Source organism: Muscardinus avellanarius (genome assembly GCF_963383645.1).
Source record: "Muscardinus avellanarius genome assembly, chromosome: 3".
Taxonomy (NCBI): Eukaryota; Metazoa; Chordata; class Mammalia; order Rodentia; family Gliridae; genus Muscardinus; species Muscardinus avellanarius.
In genome coordinates this window covers 13,918,920-13,944,652 of record NC_137788.1, presented here as the reverse complement: position 1 = coordinate 13,944,652, position 25,733 = coordinate 13,918,920, and the positions used below count along the sequence as shown (strand labels likewise).

Sequence of the window (25,733 nt, the reverse complement as noted above, 5' to 3'; positions counted from 1 at the left end):
GTGCTTACGGGGATCACCCCTGAATAGATACCTGCCTCAAAACCCTTGTCTCAGGCTCTGATTTGAGCGGAGGCCCCGGGGCACGCGGTTTGCAATGGCATCGGCAGGAACGCGGCCCCAGCAGCAGATACCTGACGGGCGAGGGACCCGGCAGCACCTCTCCGTTCCCTCTTAGTTTTCAGGCCTTGGATGGATTGATCGGGATCAACAGCGGGACAAAGCTTCAGGAAAGAAGAAAGGGAGCGCATGTCCTGGGAGGGATTATTATATTTCCCCGGGTAAGATAAGGATCTTAAACCTCGCTGATTCTGGAGCCCACGTGTGGGGCTCAGGCTCCGACCGTCTCCACTCTGTTAATCCCTGCTCTGGTCCTCTGTCACTTAGAATGCTATTATCTTGAGTCCCAGCTCTGGGCAGATACATGGGCCCTGAAGATCAGCCGCACCACGTTGGCCCTGAGACCAACCAAGAGGGAGACAAGAAGCAAAGCCCAGGTCAGGCCGCTGCCCGCTGGGGTCAGCCCTGCCTCTTCCTCTCTGCACATCCTGGACAGGTCACCCCCTGCACCAAACCCAGCTTTTCTCCTCTAAAACGTCAGAGGCTCAGAGAGCAGAAGACCAAGGGAGAGGACACAGGAGCTAGACTCCAGCGATGGAGCCCAGCTCCGGCCCTCCCTAGCTGAGTGGTCTCAAGTCAGTTTCTTGATCTTTCCGTGCCTCGGTTTCCACATTTCTAAGATGAGGAAAAGAATATAATCTGAGGCATAGAGTTTTTAATGCTGATTAAACACATTAATATTTATAAGGTGCTTAGATGCGTGCCCGGCACACAGTAAGCACTACATAAATATTTGTTAAATAAATATCTGTCTTGCTTACCTCGAAGGGTAGTGGTAGGATCATCAGATGATAAATACATGGAAATCCCCATACGTGGTAGAAACCCATGCAGATGCAAATGTGAATTTCTCCATTTCCCCCAAGTGGCTTCCCTTTGTGGGCTCTGAAGTGAGGTGCTCAAAGAATAGATTTTGAGGCCTCTCACATCTGGGTAAGAAATACAACCCTTCCCTTAATAGGCATGAGATCTCACACCAGCCGTGACCGGGCACTGGGGAGCCATGGACAGGTCTAAGCGGGAGGGAGAGTGTTTGCATTTATAATTTGCAAAGATCAGCCAGTGATCCTCCTCATGCAGCCTGGAGCCTCAGTTTCCCCATCCGTATAGCAGGGATAACAACGGTTCCCTTGTTTCAGAGTTGAGGTGATCATCAGAGGAAGAGAGGTAAATGGAGCATCTTGACCAGGGCCTGATCTCAGGGAGACCCAGACAATGTTATTCTCTCCCCAGCTCCCCCAAAGAAGCCACACTCTTGGGGGGCTTGGGTCCTCACCTGTACCGGGACACAGTACAAAGGGGTCTCATGCATGTAGGGGGAAAGCCCAGGCCTGGGGGAGAACATACATGGTTGATAGACTTCTTTCTCCAGAAAGATCTGCCGACCAAGCTAAGTCGCAGAGAAGCCTGTGACCTCCCAGGCCCTGTGTGGTGCGGACTCCACGCGGGATTGATTCCCTGCCTTGTGGCTGGGTCCCTGCACACGGCCCCTGGCTGGAGTGCCGGGATGGGATGCAGGTGCCGGAGATGCTCAGGGGCTGCAGGTGGACCCCGGGGGGCAGGCTGCACGGCCTCGGCGTGCTCAGCCACCACCAAGGAGGAGCCTGAGTTGTTTGTCCAAAGGCTTGGCCTGCTGCGGTCTAATGTATTTGCTGAAATGCTTATGTCTCTCAGATAAGAGAGGGGGGGGGAGATGAGCAGATAGAGCTGAAGCAATTAACCTTCCCCTGGGAGGGGAGCTGGAGTCCAGGCCAGACCTGGACCAGAGCCAGGCCAGGAGGAGGCTCTCTGCCCCAGACACCTCCAAGAGCACAGAGACAGCTCAGCGGGTGCGCGATGGCGTCTCAGGCCCCGCCCTGGGGATGGGGATGGGATGGGGAGGGCGGCAGTGAACCCGAACCTAAGCCCTCAGCACCGGGCTCCACTCCCCGGAACACAGAATCCATGGGGAGGCTAAGGTGGCCACACGGAGGGATGCCCCTCATCCACTCTCATGCCGTCACACATTCATTCACCCACTCATTCTTTCACCCACTCATTCAGTCTTGCTGTTCAACTGAGAGTAGTCAGCGGGCACCCTCCTGGGTGCTCAGCACCGGCCATCTCCCTCTGGCTTCAGCCCTGGAAGGCGGAGGCAGGCCCTGCTGCTCCCTGCTCTGTGCCTGAAGCCTCACATGCAGCGAGACCCGGGCGGCGTTCTCCCAGGTAGAATCTGTCTCCCTTTTCGTGCTTTTGGAAGACGGGAAAGCGAGGCCCTGAGTGACCAGCCATGTGGTCCACGTGGATTAAGCCAGGTACCCATGGACATCCCTTGCACCCCTACTGTGTGCCCGCAGCCTCTCTGGGGAGCCAGCAGTGGCCAGCGAGCATGCACACGCCGGGGATGGACGTCCCCACCGAGGCGGGTGGTGGAGGGAAGAGGTGTTATTCCTGATACTCAGTCCCTGCTCAGGTGGGAGGGGACGCCGGCGGGTCACAGATCCCAGGCAGGGGGGCTGTGGCTCACAGGTGGAGCCTTCAAACCCAAGTGCTCCAAAATCGGACACATTTTGAGCGCACAGCCTGACGGCACATGTGGAAAATTCCACACCGTGCAACATTGCTTACCGCACAAAATTATTGAAAATAACGGAAAGCGCTACTTTCAGGCTACATGCATAGGAAGCATACATGAATTTCATGCTTAGCCTTGTGGCCCCTCCTCAAGACACCTTATTATGTGTATGCAAGTATCCCCAAACCCCAAGCCTGGCACAGTTCCGGTCCCGGTCCCAAGCAATGTGGAGAAGGGACGCTCCGCCTGGACCTGTGAGTAGCAATGCCAGCCCCTCTCCATCAGTGGGGCGCGTCTGCTCGTGTCCCACAGGACCTAGATGATAGCCCCAACTGTCATCTAATCAGACACAGACAGGCTCAGAGAGGCGGGTGACTGGCCCAGGCTCCCCCAGCGAATGTGGGGGGAGCTGCAGGTCAGACTCAGTCCCCTCACACCCCCCTTCCACTCTAGCAGGGAATCAGGAAGGTGTGAGGCAGGAGTTGGACCAGCAGGAGTGTGCTGGTCAGTAGGGGTGGGCTGCACAGCCGCTCCCCTCCCCAGGTGCCTGAGGCCTGCAGGCAGGGCTGGGGCCAGGAGCCCGGCTTCACCCCGCCTGGGCGAATGGCCCTCCAAAAGCCAAACCCAGCCCCCTCCCCTCTGCCCTCCTCCTTTATGGAGCCGCTAATTTTAGGCAGCCACGGAGTCAGCTTGAGCTTTTAAAACCGGACTGATTTATGCTTTTCCTTAATTGCTCCAAAAAAGTGCTCTGCATCTAGAGGGAGGGAGAATGAATATAACTCTATTTAGGTTAAAAATTTAAAGCCAAATTCTCACTAGCCTGGCAAGAATAGGAACATTTTCAACTCTGTCGCCATACCCCCCTTTTCCTACTCACTGGAGCCGCTGTGTCTCTGGGCCCCGTGGGCCACAGTGGGGAGAGCAGGGGTGACAGCGGCACTGGGTAGGGGCACATGGGAGACCTGCGGGGCCCCTGAGCTCAGTAGGTGCCCCCCCGCGTGCTGTCCAGGGCACGAGCACAGGGGTGGCTGCGGGCCCCTCCAAGGGCTTTGCCAGGGGAAGGACGGGCTTCTCCCCCTCCCTGACAGGCAGCCCAGGCCCAGGCTCCCTGGATGGGGCGTCACTGTGCTGGTTCCTGCTCTAGAGAGGGATTCATGCAGGGTCATCTCAGCCATCTCTCTGCTGCAGGCCGGCACTGCCAGGGCTCAGCCCAGGCCACAAGACTGACCTCTGCAAAGGTCTTCTCTGCCGCAGCGAGCCAGACACGACGCCCGCCATCGCCCTGTGGCCACGCTCAGTGGTGCGGCTCTGCCGGTCAATGTGAACCCAGGAGGCACGGGTGCCGTCCTCCGGGCGTGGGCCAGCAGGGTCGGCTCTAGAACTGTCCTTTCACCCCCTCCTCCATCACTCCACCCAACATTGGATAAACACAGCTCAGGGAAGGAGTTATGGAAATCCACGAGCCAGTGGGAAAATGAGAGAAGAGACAGGGCCGCGGTCCCCACACACTCCGAGTGCGCGAGGCAGGCGGGGAACTGGGTGTTCATGGAAGCGAAGACCCAGCTGGATGGGGGACACCTCAGCCCTCCCCTCAGTGAACCCCGGGTTGTCTCTGGCAAGTGGGCCACCCTGGCCACTCCCCAGGGCGGCCAGTGGCTGGCTGAGCGTGGAACACCAGGCAGAGAAAGTTGCTAACACGTTTTTTCTATACCTTTTAGGGAGGCATCTCCCACTGAGCTACACCCCCAGCAAAAGAGGAAGTGGGGATGTCAAGGAGCTGGGCTCTTCCCAGGTACCCCAATGTCCCTGTCCCCGGTGCAGACGGTCACAGCCATATTCTCAGAGCAGGGGAGGGCCGTGCTCTGGCCGAGTTCCTCCTCAGGGAACACCTCCCTCCATGATTTCTGGCTTCCAGGCAATGCTACCGTGCCGTGTATGGAAAGTCCTGAGCTCAAGAGCCCACCGGGGCCACTGGCTGTGCCAGTCTGGGTGCATCATTGGCCATTTCTGAGCCCCTCAGATTTTCTATCCCTAAACGTGGTCAATAATGCTGTGGCCCAGGCCCGCCGAGAGCATCCAGTGATACAGGAGACAATTGATAGTTGAAGGAAGGAGAAGGAGAATCAGAATGTTTTAGACACAAGAGCCCCTGGAGGTCTGGCAGGGGAAAAGAAACAGAGAGAGTCAGAAAATGCCCCGGAGGCTCAAAGGTTCATTTCTCCCATATCTTCTTGTAGAAGTGTCTGGTCCAGGTGTCGGTGGGGGAGCTGGGGCAGGGGGAAAGTTTCTTGAGAGTCTTGAGGAATTTCCCGTAGCTTTCCTTGAGTGGCGAGGACACGGGAGGCGGCAGGCTCTCTCTCAAGTTCGGCCCTGGGGTCAGATCTCAGCGCTGCGACATCTGAGTAGGGCCATTTACCCCAGGCGCCAGCGCTCCGTCCATTTTGTGCCGGTCTACTAAAACAACACCAACGGGGTCATTTATAATGCAAAGAAACTTGCTGGTTTGCAATTCTAGAGGCCGCTGGGAAGTCCAAGGTCAGGGGACAACACCTGGCCTCTCGGTACATCATCCCAGGGCAGAGGGCAAAGGGAGAGAGAGCGGGAAGGGCAGAACCGGCCCTGTGTGGGGTGCCAGTCCCCCCAGGAGGGTGGAGCCCTCAGGCACAAAGGGTCCCTGAAGGTCCTACTTCTTTATTTCTGTGTATGTGTGTGTGGTACTGGGGACTGAACCCAGGGGTGTTCTACCTCTGAACTATACCTTCAGCCCATATTATTTTTTGTTTTAAAACTGAGTCTCACTAGGTTGCTGAGAGTTGGCCGCAAATCTTGATCCGCACACCTCAGTCTTCCAAGTACTGGGATTATAGGCCTGCACCACCAAGCCTGGCTAGGGTCCTACCTCTTAAAATCGGCACAAGGGCAATTAAATTTCAGTGTGAGGTTTACAGGGTACAATATTCAAGTCCTCTGTGTGGGGGGATAAGATGGCCACCATCCGGGGCTGGAGACTAGGCCGCTACAAGTGTGGCCCAACACCTGTCTGACAGTCTCTCCAAGACGTTCCTGATCGCACCCATCCTCTGTCCAGCTTCCTAGGCTCTGTCCTCTGCCCCATGTTGGGGTGAGGCTAGGTCTTGACCCCGGGTCAGCTCCAGGTCAGAGTCAGGTCCCTCCCAGGCCGAGTCTGGGATCTCAAGTCTAACTCAGAGCCCCGTGTCCATGGGAAGGACCCAGAAGGAGCACACAGTAGGGCTGAATCTGAGCCCAAGACCCCTGGGAACACCCAGGCTCCTTTCCCACCCCCTGCCTCCATCGGGACCTCCCACAGCTGTGGTCCTCTCTCCCTCCCTCTAGGCTGGGGCCCCAGAGTGAGGGATCCTCCCGCCTCGCACCATAATGCTATACCACTAATAAGATTAAAACATATCTCCCTCTCACAGCATTGATTCGTAGCACTGATTTAGTGTTGCTTCTCAGCTGCTACAAAACGGATGCTTGGGCCGCCACCTTAATCTCTATCCATCTCCGCACTGCCAGGGAATAACTGCTAATTAATACCTCCCCGCCGCCCAGCCCGCCAGCTCCTGGGGCCATCAATACCCGAGGGCTCCCACCACCCGGCCCGCTCGCTGGAGGCTCCAGCCCAGCCCAGAGGCATCAGAAGGAGGTGGGAGGTGGGCTCTTCCCCTCTCATGCCCCCCATACACACAGTACACCAGCGAGCTGCAAGAGGCAGTAGCTAACTAGGAAGGGAGCAATCAGACCTGGGCTGCAGCCCTGAGTCCTGGTCTCCTCACCCACCAGGTGCTAGCAAAAGGCCTGCCTCACCGACCTCTGCGGGAGCTAAAAAGTGGTCCAGCCGGGCATGGTGGCTCACGTTTATAATCCAGTACTTGGGAGGCTGAGACAGGAGGATCGCAGGTTTAAAGCCAGGGCACAATAATCTGAGGAGACTGTGTTTCAGAATTTACAAATAAAATAGGGCTAGGGGTATTGCTCGGAGGCAGAATACCCCTGGGTTCAACTCCCAGTAGGGCAAATTTTTTTTAAAAAAAGGAACGCGCTCAGTACAGCCCCAGCCTCCTGCTTCCCTGGGCCTTGGCTTGCTGCTCTCTTGGCCTAGAACGCTCTGGCCTTGGGTTTCTGGTACAAGGGGACACTGTCCCAGAGCAGCTCAACCTGCATCCCTGGCATCACGGAGCTGCAGGGGACAGATCCAGAGTGACAGAGTCAGGGCCCCGGGGGCGCCAAGCTGGACCTTTCCTGCTCATGTCCCCCCTTGTGCAGCTCAAAGACACCCCTCCTGAGAGGTCTTCATCTAGAGCAGCCGGCCAGGCCGGGCCCCTCCCATCTGCAGGCGATGCTGAGAGGAGTCTAGGCATGGCTGTTTTCTGTCTCATTCTGCAGAACGTCAGCCCGTGAGGCCGAAGCCCTGAAGCGTTGTTCAGCACCAGGTCCCCGGGAAATAGTAGGATTGACCGGTATTTGATAAATAACAAGTTCTCCGTTTGTGTTCACTAATAACATGGACGATGGTGGCGATAAAATACCAAGCCAGACCCTGGCTGCTCTTTCCCCTCCAGTGGAGATCTGGTGGACGCCCACTAAACCCTGGGCAGCCTCCCGTGGCTGTTAAGTGCACTGGGCAATCCCACCAACACAGAGACCCCTGGCCCTGGCTCCCTGGTGGGAACTGAAGCTCAGAGTGGTTACCTGAATTGTCCAAGATGATGTATCTAGCAGTGGTCCAGCGGCCCACTGACCTCACCCCAGGACGGGATGGGTATGGGCTGTGTGACGCCATGCAGGACCATCACCCCCCCACTCCCGGCCTTGCCTCCCGGAGCCCCCTCACCGCCTCAGCTCTGAGCGGGAGGGGGCAGCTGGCAGCTGTGCTAGCCAGAGCCCACACGGGCACTTTTAATAAAACATAACGAAGCGTGGGATCATAAAATATTTCCTTTAATTCAAAGCTCCCATGAGGGTGGGGCAGAGCAGCAGCCAGCGATGGAGAGGGGCTTGAGGGGCGTCCTGGACCTGAGCCGTGGGGAGGCACCAACAGGGGCCCGGCTCCATCCCCCGCAGCAGTCCTGCCCTCCAGCCAGGGCCAGGCAGCCTCCTCCCAGCTCAGAGGGAGACAGAAAGAAGAGGTTTTTGTCTCGCGTATGCTTCCCTCCTGCCGGTGACCCAAGACAGTGCGCTGGCCCCTTTGAGCCTCAGTTTCCCCATTTGCAAAGAAAAAGAAGTGGGTCCTCAGTAGGAAATCTCCAGAACCCCGAAAGCCCAGCCTGCCTCCCTACCTCCCACCCATCCACTTGCAAGTTCCCTTCTGGGCTGTTCAACTTTCATTCAAAGGAAAGCTTAAGGGGCCGGATGTACCTCAGCGGTGGAGGGCAGGGCCCCAGTTCAATCCCCAGCCCACCTGTAGGACAGGATAAACAGAACTCCTAGCTTGCTTCGGGGACAAAGGTCCCCTTCAGCCATCATCTTGACCCATATTTTCACTTCCTAAAAGAATGTATAACCCTGTAAAAAACGGGGTTCCGTGGAACACAGTTCAGAAACCGTGAACCAGCCAAATCCCACCCGCTGCCTCCATCTTCAGAGGCCCAGCTCGTCTTGTGAGGCCTCACTGGAGTCCTGGGACCGTGGGCCTCTCATCTCCACTCCAAGCTCTATCCATCCAAGCATCAATTGCACACAGAGATGGCTGTTTCTTTATTTGTTTATAGCCCCAAGGCTTGGAATCTAACAAATAGTAGATAAATAGGGACCTTCCCTGACTTCAAACTCTCATACTTCCCGGTGCCCAGCCAGCCCTGTTCTTCCTGGCAGCTCCCTCCTCCCGCCCTGACCAGTTTGAGGAGGTACCAGCCCACTGCTTGCCCTGGAAGGAAGCGACCAAGGGCAGCCTGGATCTTCAGCTGGTCACCGCTGGCCGCAGGCGCCCCCTCCGGAGCCAGCCGGGCCCTGGACCATCCCCAGGAACCACATCTCCCTGGTGCGAGCTTAAGGTCTGCTCAGACTCACAGGCCACACTAGACATCACCATAGCACCTGCCTCAGCTCTCCCCACCCAGGAAAGTAACACTGTTTAAGTAAAGCCCTTTAAATTTTAAAGAGCTGGGTTGTGTGCTCTCTGCGGGAAGCTTTTAGCAGTATGCTGCAAAATAATAATAATAATAAAGAGGCCAGAGAGCAGAGTGAAGTGCCATCCAGCGACTGCCTACAGGGGGCCGGCTGTGGCCTCCAAGGGGCTCGGCTCTGGGGTCCCTGAGAGCCACGTGGCATCAGGATGGAAGGCCGCCAAAGGTCAAGTTGGTGGGCATCGGTGGTAAAGCAAGAAAGCAAGCGACACAGAGGCCAGTCAATAGCTTAGGAATCAGCCCGGCCCCTCCCCAGCTGTGCTGTTCTGACCAAGCGTCTTAACTTCTTCGTCTTATTCTACAAAATGGGGAGACAAGCAGCACATGCCTCCCTGGGGCTGGAAGATGAGTGGCGCCGCCCTGCCTGGAGCCCAGAGTGTTTCCTGGGCACTTGCCGTGGGTACCACTTGACAGGTGGGGACAAGAAGGCCCCGGCAGAGCAGACCGAGCTCGCCTCCAGGGACGCTTCCCGCGATACTGAGAGCTGAGAGAAGCTACTGTATAAGCAGCAGTGGTCCCGGCCACAGAGACTGAGTCATCACTTAAAGAGGTCAACCTGGATGGAGATTCGTCTCTGCTTCCTGGCCCCTGCCACACTTTCCCTGTCTGTAGGGGAGACATGGCACCAGCGATCTTTTTGGTGGGAAAGGAGACCCTCCCACTTCTCAGGGTCCAGGCTGCTCTGGAAGCCCCCCCGAATGGCGACACTGGCTGGCTTCCGGCAGATGCGCTTGATCTGTTTCCTGGGTCACCTCTTGCTTTCCTGCTACCCTGCAACACACACGGGCCCTTCACTCCGTAGGCCCAGGCCCTCCAGCCTAGGAGTCACCGTGCCTGCAGCCGCCTCCTTCTGGAATCCCTCCGCTCCCTTCTCCCCTTGGCGAACTCCTATGCATCCTCCAGGACCCAGTCACGCGTCGCCCTTTCTAGGGATCTATGACTTTCCTCCCAACATCTCGGACAGATTAGTTAGCCCCCATTTTGTACCTCCAGGGACTTGCTAGCTATTTTGAGAATTCCAATGTTACACTGCAATTTACAGCTGTTTGTTCACCCTAGACTATATCCCCAGCCCTATTTTATGTTTTATTTCTGAAACAAGAGTCTTGCAAATTTACTAAGGGTCTTGCTAAGTTGCTGAGGCTGGCCTCGAACCTGTGATTCTCCTGCCTCAGCCTCCCCAAGTATTAGGATTATAGGTGTGCACCACCACACCCAGTGCACCAAATCAGTCCTAAAGGAAATTTTTCAAATACATGACTCTCCTTCCAAATCCTATTCACCATCAAAGAAACTTGAATCATCCAGACTTATCTCCTCATGTTATATCCCTAAAGCCCAAGGGAACGGGTGAGAGCGCCACATAGAAAGTCAGCGGGGGCACTGATATTAGATCCTAGGCTCAAGGACCCGAGACCGCCAAAAAGGGCCCTTCCTACCAAACTGGTGTTTCCCAAGGTGCTCACAGGACAAATCTGGGTGGATTACGGAGTACTTCCTATGGAGTACTTCTTAAGATTCAGTCACATGGTCACTGTCTGAGAAAAAATTATGTAATAGAGCCCACAAATTCCTGCATCCTTCTTTTACAGGAGAAAAGTCACAGACAAGGGGCTCCGTTTATATTTGACTTTCAGGAAGCGATGCTGTAATAACAGGATGGATGGGATGGAGCTCTGGCCATGAAGGGGACCACTGGGGCGTGGCCGTCCCTGCAGCGCATCCCTCTGCCCTGGCGACTGCGCATCCCTCTGCCCTGGCGACCGCGCATCCTGCCTTCGCAGACCAAGGTGGTACACCGGCGCAGGACCCTGGAAATGAGCCACACCAAAGTCCATCTGAGAGCATGCTTGAAACCCTAGTACTTGGGAGGCTATGACAGGGGGATCGCAGACCCTGTCTCAAAATTAAAAATAAATAAAATAACCTCCGGGCGTGGTGGCGCACTCTTGTAATCCCCGCGCTTGGGGGGGGCTGAGACAGAAGGATAGCACAAGTTTGAAGTCAGCCTCAGCTACTTAGTGAGACCCCGTTTCCAAATAAAATAGAAAATAAGTCTGGGAGGTAGAATATCCCGGAGGTAGAAAGCCCCTGGGTTCCACCCCCAGTCCCACCAAAATAAATAAATAAATAAATAAAATAGGGTTGGAGGCACAGCTCAGAGGTAGAAAATCTGGCCCGTCAAGTTGATGGAGCAGGGACTAGACAGGGACTATCACTCCAGCCAACTTGGTCACAGAAAGCTGGGGGAATAGACAGGGACTATCACTCCAGCCAACTTGGTCACAGAAAGCTGGGGGAATTGCTCACAGAATTTTCCCCGAGGAATATTGATCCTGGGAAGCACCCCCTCCCTACTAAAGGGTCAGAGGTGCTGAGCCTGCAGGAAGCGCCGAGGCTGATCTGTGCGCAGAGGCAGGGCAAGTACCCAGGCTGGTGGCAGATGGCAGGCCAGTGAGGGACGGGGGCACCTTGTCTTGCCCAGAGCACTTCAGAGAGTGAGCCAGGGAAGAAATTGCCGCTGGTATTTGTCACGGCAATTTCAGCAGAGCGCCGAATATAGGAGCATCTCATGAATTTCAACTGGCAAAATTAGTCCTCATCAAAGTCAATTTGAAGCGTCAGGTAGACAGAAAAAGGGGCCAGATCAGCAGGAAAGAGGGTCAAGAGGAAGCCGCCTCGGCCGCCTCCGAAGCTGGGTGCTGAGGGGGCTGTCGGGGACATTTTCCCAAGCAATATTTATCTCCAGTGAGAGGCCAGCTACTCCTCGTTGACAAGACTCCTCTACAAGTGGCGATAGATGGAGATCGGGGGTCCAGAGTGTCACCAGCTCTTCCCTGAGTGAGGAAGCAGCTTCTTCCGAGAGCAGCTGAAGCTAGGCGCGCGCCTGCTCCTCGGCATGGAAGGAGCGCGCTCGGAGCCCACGGGTGACGGGCATGGATCAGGCCGTGCGTGCGAGGAGCCAGTGGGATGCGAGGGAAGCTGACCTAAATGGATCTAAGGAGAAAGAACATCTCCGTGGGAAATAGGGTGGAAAATAGACTGGGAATGACAGATCAGTGTGCCCTGGGGTGAAGTCATCCATCAATGAGATGGCCCAGGGAACAGGGGCGGAGCCAGGGAGCCAGGGAAAGGAGCGTGTGGTATGTAGGAACCTCGCAAGGCAAAGGTCACTCCTGGCCAGCGCACGCCACGTGCACACCGCAGGGTTCTCCCAGATCTCTGTTCCTTCCTGCACCCCTGCCCCTGGAGAGCCAGGCCCACCCCTTCCTGAAGACTGTATGCAGGTGGCTACTCTCAGCTCAGGAAGCACGTGGCATGGTGCTCAGGGCTGGGTGCAGGAGGAGGGGTGTGAGCACCGATAGCACTGTTAATAAGAACAGGGTAGGAACAGCTGCCACGCTGGGTGCGGTGGTATAAGCCTAGGACCCCAGTACTTAGGAGGCTGAGACCGGAGGACCGCAGGTTGGAGGCCAGCCTTAGCAACTTAACAAGGTCTTGTTTCAAATAAAAAATAAGGCTCAGAGGTAGAATACGCCTGGGTTCAATCCCCAGTGCCAGAGAAAAGAAGAAAAGAAAGACCAGAATGGAGCCCCAGGCACTGTCTAGAGTCCTTGCATGATGGCTCTGTCAGGGACACAACACAGCCCTACCCTTATAAACAGGGGAAACTGAGGCTTAGCAGGACCATGCTGGATCCCTGCTACTTACACCAGGGGAGCCCATCTGCCTGTGTGCAGGAGGATGACCTGGGCGACCTCCAGTGGGGTTGGTCAGTGGGGGTCACCCACAAGAGACCCAACAGCAGGAGGAGGGTGATGCTGGGGTGTTCATCCCTCGGGCTCCCTGCTAGGTCCCCAAGTATTTTTCTTTGTCTCTCTCTGCTGGCCAGGGTGCCAAAGGCAGCCCTCTCCATCCCAGCTTCTCCTCCAGGCTACAGCAAGCTGCTCCCAAGGTGCCCCCCCACACCTCATGGACCTGACTCAAGCAGCCGATGTGATGGTCCTCCCTCCTCTGACTCCCCAGGGATAGCGCCATCTCCTGCTGAAACCCGATTGCTAAGGTGCAAAAAGGTCCCAAAGCCAAGGAACTTAGGAGCTGACATCACTCCACCCGAGCCCAACTTGTAACCGCAGACATCACACCCGACACCTTCACAGACCAGCCTCGTCTGCACACCACCTGCTTCGTTTGTACTTAACGTTTTTTCTCTAACTCGACTCATTATTTACTTAAATTAAGCCATTTTGAAGAGACAGAGAGAGTTTAAATCAAGGACCCGAATGGCAACCGGTGTCACTTGGCTTAGACAGAGGGCGAGGAACAAAACAATTACAATGGGAAGGAAACTGGTGTGAAAAGTCAGGCTCTCTCTGGCCACAGAGGCTCCAGGCTGGGACCTCTTATCTTTTTATTAGAAATGGGGACTAGGGAGTGGTGGAGGGGCCTTAAAGTCATAGCAGCATCCACCTGAGGCTTTCTCCTTGGCACTAGGAAGAGGAGAAAAAGAATCTCAGTATAGCCCGGCGTGGTGGCGCACACGTGTCATCCCAGCATTCGGGAGGCTGGGACAGGAGGATCGCGGTTCGCGGTCAGCCTCAGCTACTTAGTGAGGCCCTCTGCAACTCAGTGAGACCCGGTTTCAAAATAAAGAATAAAAAATAGGGCTGGGGGTATAGCTCAGAGGTAGAATGCCCCTGAGTTCCATCTCCAGTACCACACACACACACAAAAAAAAAAAAAAAAAAAAAAATCTCAGCAATTTAGTGAGACTCTCAGAAACCTAGTGAGACCCTGCTTACAAAAATAAGCTAAAATAGGGCTGGGGTGGAGCTAAGTGGTAGAATGCTCTCCAGCATCAAAAAAAAAAAAAAAAAAAAGGAAGGAAGGAAGGAAGAGCCATTGTCTCCTGACTCCTTGGTGTTCCATGCCAATGGACCTGCCCACCTCAAGAAGGACATGTTGACCTCTTTGGCAAAGATGGAAATGTTCTATCTGACTAACATAGAAAAAATAAATAAGCAGAAAGCTATAATTCAGGAGACTCTCCAGCTCATGTACTGATGAGATAATGGAGACCTCGAGCAGCCTGAACACCCAAAGGCTGGTCAGACTCCCAAAACCACCAGAAACCACCTCCAGCCTACCAGCCTGAGCTCATCCTTACAGACCTTCTTCTGACCACCCCTCAGGAAAGCCCCCTATAAAAGAAGAGCCCAAAACACTCCCCCCAAAGCATCTCTCTTCCTCTTGAGTTGGCCTGCATTCTCCCTTGAATGTCTATTTCCTACTTCCTTGAATAAACCTCTATGACTCCGATGGGCGCGGGCTGGCATTCTTCTCTGTCACATCGGCCGAGGACCCCGGTGATGAGATCTGGCCGGCCCGGCTGAAGAGCCGAATCTTGTTGATTTCAGCCCCATCGAAGCTGAGCAACTTTCCTTTTAATTTACACGCCAACGCTCACACCTGGCCACACATTGGACGGCTGTAGCCCTCGGCTGTAAACTCCAGGAGGGCAAGAACGTGAGCAGTTCTCCTCTGCTGGAGTTCAAGAGCCTAAACATGGCGGACCCCCAGGAATCATTGTTACAAAAATAAATGAAAACCAAAATGAGAAGAAGGCAAGTTCCTGCTTCCTGAAATGAGAGTCATTCACTGAACTCAGACCACCCTGGGAACCGCTAATCGATCCCTATCGTGGGATCCTTCCTGCAGCCCCAGTTTCCACGTCCAGCTCCCCAGGCAGCCCCAACCCCAGGCAGCGCCTTGCAGGCCACTTCACCTCAGAGCTGAGCTCCGACCCACTTCCCTGCTGCAGAAGCGAACAAAGAAGTCCTTGAGACGCTGCGGCCTTTGCTGCCCGCACCTCGCTGCTTCTGGTCCCACACCTGCCTGGGACGTTAGATGCCAGCTGACAACCAGTAACTCCTCACCTGCCTCTCTGAAGCCAGGCACCCGGCCTTTGGTCTAATTTCCACTTGGCAAATACCAACTGGCTGGGTGGGAGCCCAGCGACGGGACTGCAGGTCCCCTCTGTGCACCTCATCTTCACCCAGCGGTGCCTCAGAGCCCCTGTGCTCTGCCCTGCCCACCCAAGAGATGCCAGCGTAGCCCTGATGGATGCTCGTCTTTGGGGGCCTTCGGGTGACCGGAGGTAGAGAAGGTTCAATGGAGACAGTGCAAGCCCACAAGCCCATCGGGGGAGCCCAGTCTCTGCAGACCAACAAAGGGCAAAGGGACCAGCTTGGCAAAGGGACAAAACTCTCCCTGGAGGCTCAGCGCTGATCCTGTGATTTATGAGGCTCGGGGCTGCTGCCCCAAGGAAGTGCTGCCAAGTTCCACCCCATCTGGAAGGCCCAGTTGTCCCCACCCCACCCCCACACCAGGCTCTTCAGGATGGGTCTGCCTGACAGAGGCCTGGATGGGATGACCCCAGGATGTCCAGGGAGAAGACCCGCACCAGAGCCACAGGAAGACTGCCCTCTCCAACCCGGCCTCAGTCTGTTCATCTTTAAAATGGAGAGGGCCAGTCAGGCTCTGTGGAGCAAGCCTATAATCCCAGTACTTGGTAGGCTGAGGCAGGAGGATTGTAGGTTTGAGGCCAGCCTCAGAAACTTAGCAAGACTCTTAGTAACTCAGGGAGAACTTTTTAAAAAGGGGGGAACTGGGAGCGTAGCTGGAAGGTAGAATGCCCCTGGGCTCAATCCCCAGTACCAAGATAAAACAAAATGGGGAGGGTGATGATGAGGGAATTTCTCAGCTCTTTCTGGCCCAAACACTATATAACTAGAAAGGTGTGGAATTCTGAAGGTTCCTTTAGTTCTGGGGTGAGGGGAATCTGCACTGTGTCCTTTCTTCTGGGGGAGCTGGGATTATACTTTTTGTGTGTGTGTGGGTTTGGGGATGGAACCCAGGGGCATTCTACCTCCGAGCTATACCCCCTGCCCTATTTTTTATTCTTTATTTTGAAACAGGGTTTCACTGAGTTGCAGAGGGCCTCACTAAGAAGCTGAGGCTGTCTGCGAACTGTGATCCTCCAGTCTCAGCCTCCCGAATGCTGGGGTTACAAGCGTGCACCACCACGCCCGGCTTCTCTTAAAACTTGGAGAAGGGCAGCCTGCTACTCGGCCAGAGGCAAACCTTATTATAAAATCCCCACCCTTCCCAAAGCCTCCTGTGTGCTGGGCATGGTGTAAAGAGACTCGTGGTTCCGCCGGATGTACCTTCTCAGCACCCCCCACCAAGGCCACCACAAAGAGCCACGTGTGCGGGTGGAGAAACTGAGGGTGAACGCCATGAAGAGACTCCCTGAATTCACACGTGGGACAAGCAGCGGAGATGGGCCTGAAGCCAGCCAGTCGAGAGCCTCCACCTGCTGGAGTTCCAGAAGCTTCCCTGCAGGAGGCCCCGCTCCCAGCACTCCCTGTGCGCGGCCTAGACACATGCTCTGCCCAGGCAGCTCCCTATCCAGGGCCTGGGAAGGCTGGTTTCCCTTCCCTGTCAGCTCTGGCGGCTAGGAGCGGTGACAGTCTCCAGAGGATGGCACTTCTTCCCTGGTGGCCACTGTCTTTTGGGGAGCCATGTGGCCATGTACCACCCGGTAGAGGTCTCAAGCACTTCCAGCCGAGGTGACCCTCTTCTCTCCCGCTCTCTCCCCAGGACGGGTGATGTCCTGAGCCTGCCAGGAAGGCCAGACACCTGCTGGTCCCTCGGACCTGACTCCCCACTTCTCAGCAAGGCCCTCACGCTCCATGAGGCCAGCTGCCTCCTGTCCGTCCCCGTCCAGGCCTCTCTGCACACGCTGCTCCCCATCCGAGGCCCTGATACTGTCCAGAGCAGTCCAGTCCCTCAACGCCATCCTGGGCCTTCCCTTCTGAGGCAGCTGCTCAGTTAATGGACACAACCCGTAGACATGGCTCCAGGGGAGAGTCCAGCAGAGGGAGAGGGCAGGTGAGAGCATCCCTGCGCCCTTCCCGAGCCAGGAGGAAGGGAGGGCCCACTACATTACCTGCTACATTGTATTTATCAGCGCTTTACCCCACTCCTCCCCAGCACCCTCCTTTATTTTTGGTACTGGGGATTGAATCCAGGGGCATTCAACTACTTAGCTGCACCCCCAACTCTTTTTATTTGGAAACAGGGCCTTGCTAAGTTGCTGAGGCTATCCTCAAACCTGTGAGCCTCCTGCCTCCTCCACTCCAGTCCTTGGGATTACAGCTGCACACCATCCTGCCTGGGGGCCTTCCATTTTTAAAAGACAGGAAGCCGCGGGGCGTGGTGGCTCAGGCTTGTAATCCTAGCATTTGGGAGGCTGAGACAGGAGGGTCATGGTTTGCAGACAGCCTCAGCTACTACCTAGCGAGGCCCTTTGCAACTCAGTGAGACCCTGTTTCAAAAAAAAAAAAAAAAAAAAAGAATAGGGCCGGGGGTGTAGTTTGGAGGTAGAATGCCCCTGGGTTCCATCCCCATTACCACAAAGAAAAAAAGACAGGAAGCCAAGACTCAGGCAGGTAGCGGCCTCCCCAAGCGTCTTGCTCTATGAATTGGCTGAGTATTTGAGGCCAGTTCGGGTGAAAAGCAGAGTGTGTCACCACGGGGCAGCTGTGTGGGCAGCACTGGTGAGGGAGAAGCGTGAGCCAGAGTGTGCGCCAGGCGTCTAACAGCCTGATTCTCAGTGTTGCCGATGCCCCTGGTGTAAACACTCGGTCCCGGTCCATTTCAAGTCAGCAACAGGATAATTCAGAGTCAGGAGGAGATGTGCCTCGTGACACCTGGCGTGAATCCAGCAGGCCCGCCGCACCAGCAGGGTACCTGAGACAAGTCATAAGTGTCCCTCGACCTCATAGCCTCGCCTGTAAAGTGGGGAGAATACCCCCAAAATGGGAGTGTCCAGGAGATTTAAGATGACACTGGTTGAACTGGCTCAGAAACTGGCACCTAGTAACTGCTGAGTGAGCGCCCCTTCTTTCCTTCCTTCCTTCCTTCTTCCTCCCTTCCCTCTCTCCAGTCCTCCTTCCCTTCTTTTTTCCCTCAAACCCCTCACTCATCACCAGTGGAGGGCAGCCCCCACCCCAAGGAGATCCCAGAGGGATCAGGAAGCCCCTTGGTCTTCCTGCCCCTTCGACTGTTGGCTGGGGTCCCGGGCACCAGCTGGAGTGCCAGGGTGAGTGATAGTGGACAGCGCTGGACAGCGGACACATTCTCACACCAGAAAGGACTTCCAGAGGTGACAGAGCTGGGCCAGGAAGCACACCAGCGACCAGTGTCTGGGCAGGACTTCAGGCTCAGGAGAGACGTCATGCACACACTCAACAAACACATCTCAAGGCCAGGAGCCGGGGCTGCCGCCCTCGAGAGCTCTGCCGGGGAGGGGAGGACTCACGGGCACCTTAGCCGCCAGGGAGCTATACCCAGGGCCACTGCCAGTGCTCCGAGGGACACCTGAGCCAGCGGTGGGAGGAAGCCAGGGAGCAGGGATACGGAGGGGCTTCCAGGAGGCAGGAGCTGAGCTGGCTGAGGGCAGATGTCAGCTCTCGGAGCCAAGGAAGGGCGGACGTGGGGAAGGTGGTGGGGGACAGTGCCACCGAGGGCCAGAGCTCTGAGCAGGCCAAGTCTGTGAGTCCAGAGAGCAGGTGGACTCTGCTCTCTGAGCTGCATGACCAGGGCACATCAGTGTCCTCGCCTGGGGACCACGGATGTGACACCTACCTGGCTGCCCGCAGGGAAGGGAGGCGGTCACTCTGACAAAGCGTGTGCCCACCACACATCCACCTCCCAGTGCCAGCTCGCTAGTCCACATTACCAGCCGGTGAGCTCATGGGGAGCTGTCCCCTGTTCCCCCCAACCCACTTATGCCAGATCCCTGGGGTGGAATGCCACTGCACAATGGCGATGGAGAGGACGCAGGCCCAGCTCGCAGCCAGCCACAAATCCAGGTTCTCATCCAGCCACTCTGCGGCAGCCTTTCTAGCACCTCCCAAGCCTCAGTTTCCCTCATCCAATCAGTGGGCACGAGACCAGCTGCTTCATGCCTGATGTGAGGCCTAGATAGCATGGCGGGTGCACAAGTGTTTGGTCAATTCTCAGAACCTACCACTGGAAAGGGGGTCAGGAGAACTGGCGGCAGAGTCTCCGCCAGGTTGACTGACAGGCTTTAGAAGGAGAGGATGTAGTTCCAGGACCAGGTCTCTGCTGCCAGAAGTTCACCTGCAAGTCCAGCCTAAATTCTTACATGCCACTCACTTTTCCATAGAAACAGGAAACAGTGTGCTCAGCCCTCTTCTAAGCCAGGGTGTGCTATCAGAGGACAAAGCTGGTGCCACCCAACACCCAGTCCATTGTGTTTGCAGAAGAAGAGAGGAGAGAGAGAGAGAGAGAGAGAGAGAGAGAGAGAGAGAGAGAGAGAGAGAGAGGAAATAGACAGGGGTCTCTGCCTCCCTGCACCAAGGGCAGGCAGGGAAAGGGGGTCCGGGTTCACAGCAAGACTAGCTCCACCCCACAGTTCACTAGAGGGAAATGATTCAGGTTTCAGAGTGCACTCAAAGGGCTTTGATCCTCCAGGGAAAGGCGGGGAGCAGGCAGCAGGATCGGTCACCTCCGGCCAGCCAATGGGCCATGAAGGATCCTCTGGGGGTCACCAAGAGCAATAGCAATGGGACCAAGAGGGGTCTTTTCCATGCTAGTGGCTGAAATGTACTCAAGAAGAAGAAGATGAAGAAGAAGAAGAAGAAGGAGGAGGAGGAGGAGGAGGAGGAGGAGGAGGAGGAGGAGAAGAAGAAGAAGAAGTAGTAGTAGTAGTAGTAGTAGTAGTAGTAGTAGTAGTAGTAGAAGGAGGAGGAGGAGGAGGAGGAAGAAGAAGAAAGAAGCTCATAGGAATGCAGGGGAAAGCCGGGCATGGTGGTGCATGCTTGTGATCCCAGTACTTGGAAGGCTGAGATAGGAGGATCGCAGTTTCAAAACCAGCCTCAGCAATATAGTGAGGCCCTCTGCAACTAAGTGAGACCTTTTTCAAAACAATAAAATAAAATAGGGCTGGGGCTGTCACTCAGAAGTAGAATACCCCTGGGTTCAATCCCCAGTCTCACACACACACACACACACACACACACACACACACACACAGAATGCTAGGGGGACGTTGGCAGTGAGGACTGCTGCTTGAGATGGGGCCACTGTGGTGTCACCGTGACCAATCTAGTAACAGTGGGCAGAGCCTGCGGCACTCCAGGTAGACCGGTCCATCTCCGGGCACCCCGGGAGCTAGGTCCCATCAACATCAGCCTTGGGGAGCAAGCAAAGCAGTTTCTAGGGCCCACTGCCAAGGGGAGCTGTCCAGTAGCTCTCAGTCTCCATGATGGCACAATATTCCGGTTCCTGGGAGAGTGTGTCTATTGGGCTGGTGCTAGGGGTCCAAACCTGAAAGCCCCACCCATCAAGATGACATGCAATAGGTGGGGTTGGGGAGGGGTACCACCTCCCACAATCCATGTGGCCCTAAGAGATGTAGGAAGAGCTGGTGGATAAGCCTGATGGTTGATTCCTTTCCTGAGTCTCAGTTTCAGACAGATACCCCTCGCCCATGACTGTCTTGCTTGTTTGGGCTGCAGAAGTGACCAGGCATGCTGACACCTCCCACCCCTCCAGAGCCACCCACAGTGCATCTATTGGCCCCATTGTGGAATCATGGTTGGCCGGTAGGTCTCGGTGAGCATGGGCCTCCTCTGCTCCTGGATCTATCAAAAGAACAGGCGGGATCTCCCTACCCTGCTCCTCCCCGGGAGCCGTGTCCTGAAGAACGGCAGCTTACAGGAGGTGATGTCTGTGTTTCACCACCACTGGTATTTCTGACTTCAAATGGAATGCGCCCTGTCCTCCCACACAGGACAGAGCTTTCCTCTCCCAGAGGAAACAGCAGCTGCCTGGGGTCTGAAACTCTCAGGAAGCTCTCTTACTGCCATAAGATCCTGAGCCTTGTTAGTTCTTTTTCAAGAGGAAAAAAGAAAAGATGGATGGATGGATGATGGACGGACGGACGGACGGACGGACAGACTGGGTTATCATTCATCTTTTCAGGAACGTGTCCAGTGCTCACCCTACTGGGATGAGGGTTTTGCTCACTGGTCCCCCTCTTTTCAGATGTGCCCTGCCCTCTTGGCAGATGTCAAGGTCTTTAAGGGGACACTTCCTCTCCCATCTGTGTAGTCGACGACATTGAACAATTCTGTTTCACCTTGACTTTGGTGAAGAGTAAAACACCCAACCAGGAAACTGGGTATACATGGCTATCCAGGAGGCTGGGGCCAAGGAGGCGGCCGAAGCCCGTTCTCACCAGGAGACATGGAGCAGATGGGAAGGGCCCAGGCTGGGGAGTCAGATAGTCCTGCGTTCAAGCCCCTGCCCATCACCTACTGACTAGGTGGCCTTGGGCCAGTTACTTAACCTCTTGAACCTCAGTTTCCTCTTCTACAAAATAGGACTAACAGGACTAATTTTACCTCTCACGATGCTTGTAAAGATCAAATAAGAATAACACACATGGAACATACCTAGCATGATTAGGACCTAAGATACCCTCCCTCCCTCCAAGTGCCGAATCAATTTCTCACTGAGCTGTAAACTGTAAAAGCAGGCATTCCTGTGCTACAGTGTGGGGACGGCATTCCCAAAGCACAGCGCTATCCTTGGCACACAGAATACAGTAGGCATTTTGGGGGTGCACGAATAAGTGGGCTTCAAGTGGCCTGGAAATGTGACAGATGGGTCAAGGAGATAGGCCAGGCTGCTGACCGCCTAGGTTACCGACCCACAGGATCCCAAGAAAGCCAGCTAAGAGAACATCACGAGCTCCCCCTCGCCGGCCTTTGGAATCAGGACTGCTATGAGCCAGAGACCTGAGCAGGTCCTCAAACCTCTCCATCACCAGAGTGTGGTGAGGCTCCAGCAGGCGTGCGGTCCATGCTCTGAAACATCAGCCTGGCCAGGAAGATCTGAGAGCTCACGTGGATTGCCTCTGCCCACCTCTGCTCGCATGCTCTGCCCAGAGACTTGTCTGCAGCCAGAGAAAGAACACTGGAAGAAAAGAGGGAGCCTGAGGCGAGACCAGGAGGAAGCTGGAAGGAGCCTGTATTTCTGTCATTCATAAATCTTAAAATTCCGAGCCTCAGTTTCCTAATCTGTGGAAAGAGGATCTTATTAAGTCCATCTTGCAGCATGAATGGGGACTGCCAAGCAGCCAGCTTCCAGCACCTCGCCTGGCATCTTGCGATGAGCCGTGAAATCAGGGTTATTAAAAACAAACCTGGCTTTGACATTTGGAAGAGAGCAATCTGAGATTGCTAGAGTTAACCTTTGTGGAAGGGTCGTTCAGAGAGGGTCTCCACACCTTCAAACGTGGCAGCCCCTCCTTCCAGCCTAGGGGCTTGCTCAAGGCATCGGGATTTTAGGGGTGGGGCAGCATTTGGTTCCTTCTAGAAAGGTTCTGCTGCTTAAAAAGAAATGTTTCAGAACCATTTGAAATAAGTGATCTCCGGAGGTCACTCAGCTCTAACATTCTCCGCACTTAAAACACACAAATTATATTAGTTCAACCTCTTAGGAAGAACTCCAGTTTGCCGGGTGGTCTGTGGTGTGTAGGGGGTGGAGCTTTGAGGGGGCGGGGCATCCTTCTAGCCTCTAGAGTTTACCTCTCCTAGGGGGGTGGGGTGGAGTAAAATCCCTGCAGTGCCAGAGCCCCGCCTGATGGGGAGGGGGTGAGCGGAGAGTCTGAAATATGAAGTCGTCACACCTGCTCTCTGCGTGCGGGGCCCTCGCAGTCTGGGCGCTGCAGCTCCCTGGGCCCTGAGAAGCCAGCCTTCCTACCCACCCACCTGCAGGCGCCAAGGTGCCTAGCAAGAAACTACGGGGGCCGCCCCACCCCTAGCCCCAGAGACCTCTGGCTGGGACCTTCGGCTAGCCTTAACTGGGCCTGCTCGCCACCGCTGTTAGCCTGTTAGCGGCGAATTTCCCAGGGCTGAGGCAGGTCCAAAAGCCATTCTTACACCTTCCGCCCCTCGCCGGGCACCCCGCCTCTCCCAGGTCACTGCACAAGTCAGGACTCCCTAGAAGTGACCACACACGGTTCCCCAGGGCGCTGCTTCGTGATCCGGGAGACCAAGGAAATGTATGCCTGTTCTCGGGCCAGCCTGGTACTGGGGAATGGGGAGCCCCGAGCAGAGGCTGAGTGCAGAGAGAGATCTCCTTCCTCCTGCCAAAGCACACGCACGGCCACCTCTCCAAAGTGGAGACCTCCAGCTCCGTGACCCAGAGGAGCAAGCAGAACAGGCGAAGGTCGCGCCCCTCCCCTAGCAGTGACCGCCATGCCCCCACCTCCCACCTTCACGGGGCCAGCACGTTTCTGGACCGCAGACCTGGGGTCTACCACCGCTTCCCTTGCCGGCTGCTCCAGGCAGGTGGCTTTGCGAAGCCTACCGCCAGGTGCACGGCTCTTGGAAGCTTCCAGGAAGGGCGCCCTCCTCTGGCGCAGCCCGCCTCCTGCGTCTCGCATGGACCTTGCTTGCACTCCAGCCCACGTGGTGGGCTTAGACTGGATGGGGGGACCCCACCCTCGTGCACTCGCTTCTCCTCTGCGGAGAAGATGCCCGGCTGCCTGGGACCTCCCCCTGAGTCCCAAGCTCGGAAACTTTCCATCTGTGATCCGAGTCTACACCGATATTCACCCTGATTAGCGGGCCCTGGCCACGGGGCTCCCCCACCCCAGCCCAGAGGCGCTTATCCCAGCCCGGAGCCCCAGCCTCCAGCAGCCTGCAGAGGCAGGCGGAGAGCGAGCTAGCGATGGAGGAGCCAGGACTCCCGGTCTGCTCTCCGCAGCCAGGCAGCCCCGAGAACGCTGCTCACAGTTCCCGATATAGAAGGGTGGGGTCCTGATAGAGCCAGGGTTCCCACCCTGCGCTCTCACCAGTCGGCACCCCCACCCCTGCGCATCTTTCCGTTCTGTGCATTCTGGGGAAGAGAGGGTTGCTCCCCTCCTGTCCCCAGCCCCAGCCCCCGCTCCCTGCAATGTCCAGGTGAGGGCTCCAGTGCATTTCAACAACGCCCAGTGCCCCTTTGCTGACGCAGACCCTCCACGCACACAATCTTTCCCTCTAGAGGCTTCCGAAGTGGGGGGGGCTCGCCCCAAAGTTAGGGGGTGATTTAGGCCCACTTTGGAAAGTATCTTGTCCCGAGGGTGGAGGACAAAGTACACGGCTAGCTTTCCTTCTGGGTTACGCCAGCCCCTTCCCCCTCTGCCAAGGGGACCACGGCCCAGGTTCAAATTATGCAGCTCCCCCCACCCCCACACCTGGCACTCTCCAAAGACTTGGGGTGCAGGGGGCGGAGTTGCTTTAGGGGGACACTCCCTCCTGGCAGGCACGCTCAGAACCTAGCTGGCACTTCCCAGTGGGACAGGGCTATGGGCAGGGGCAGGACTGGCCCTCCCTCTATCACAGAGCTGGGATGGGGCCCAGGCCCTAAGGGTCACCGTGGCTGCTTGACACCTGGCAGCCCCTCGGCCCATACGGCTCTTGTTTCATCAGGCCTGGTTCTGGTTCCAGGGTTTCTGCTGGCTGAGAGGGGAGTCCAGGGCTCCAACCCTCCAGCGTGGGTGCCCACAGTCCTTGGTTAGTCCCACCTCTATTCCGCGGGGCTTGGAGCCCTGGTGCCTGCTCTCCGTTCTCTGCTCCTAGAAACCCCAGCAGGCAGGTTCTGCCACCATTTACGACCCACCAGGCGGGCGCTGGGAGGGAGGCTCCAGGCAGCTGAGAGCCCTGCTGCTCCCTGGAGCTGCCAAGCCGTCTGCCCTGCTGGCCCCGGGCAGCAGCCACCGCTGAGCTTGTCTCCTTTCAGCTGGCTCAGCTTAGCCTGGGACCAAGTCCCTCAGGCCCCACCATCCACACCTCCACACCTGCACAGACACCAGACCCACACGCTCCACGGCCAGGCCCACCCAGCAACACGACCCCGGGCGCCTGCACCTCCACACACCTCGGACGGGCACACTCCAGCCCCACCGTCACAGGCCTCCCTCCGGGGCACACGGCAATTCAGTCATCGGCCGCCACACACCCCTAAAGAGGCCGGCGCACTCGGGACGCCCGCGAGACGCCACGCCTCACAGACCCGTCCCTTCACACGCCGACACACGGTGTCACGAGCTCACACACTTCACACCCTCCTGAAGCTGGCACACGCTCACACCCCCAAACACTCCGGGCCGCTACTCTTACACACACCTCCCGCCTGCAACTGACCCAGACGCTCCAGCACCCCCGGGCACTCACACCATCGCGCGCGCGCACACACACACCCGTGCACACTCGGCTCCACACACACTCCCGCACCCTCTGCACACAGCTGCTTCCCGGACACCCTCGCACACGGACACGACAAAGACGCGCACACGCAGGCAGGCACACACACACACACACACACACACCCTGGCGCAGACCCTCGGGCTCTCGCCCCCAGTGCCACCTCCCGCCTGGCCGAGCCACACTGGCCCCGGCCGGGGCGCCGGGACCCCAGCCCTCCCCGCGGCCCGCGCCCCACTCACCGCGCGCCAGGTCCAGCATCGCGGCGAGCAGCAGGCAGGCGCCGCGGAGGCTCGGGGCGGCTCGCATGGTGCCGGGGGCTGGCGGCGGGGCCCCTCGCCATGGGCTCAGGCGCGCTCCTGCCCCCGGCCGCCGGCCGAGGCGGTGGCGGGCAGCGCGGGCCTCCGCGGGGGCGCCCCCATGCCCGGCGGCCGGGCCGGGGGTCCGCGGGGTCCTGGGCGCGGCGGCTCCGGCTCCTGCGCCTCCGCGGCCCCGGGTCCGGTCGGATCGGCGGCGGCGGCGCCGGAGTTTGAGCCGATCGCGCTCTCCCCGCCGGCGCTCGCCTTC

The 25,733-nt window shown here is 56.8% G+C and overlaps 1 protein-coding gene across 1 annotated transcript in view; it reads right to left on the bottom strand.

Moving 5' to 3' along the window:
* The window catches only part of IGSF21 (immunoglobin superfamily member 21), a gene marked incomplete at both ends in the record, with an annotated part of 247,242 nt that extends 221,767 nt beyond the window's left edge, over positions 1-25,475 (bottom strand). Inside the window, one exon of the mRNA XM_080690986.1 lies at positions 25,409-25,475. Within this exon, the coding sequence (XP_080547112.1) occupies positions 25,409-25,475 (67 nt within the window). The remainder of the gene's footprint in view (positions 1-25,408) is intronic.
* Positions 25,476-25,733: the final 258 nt, after the last annotated feature.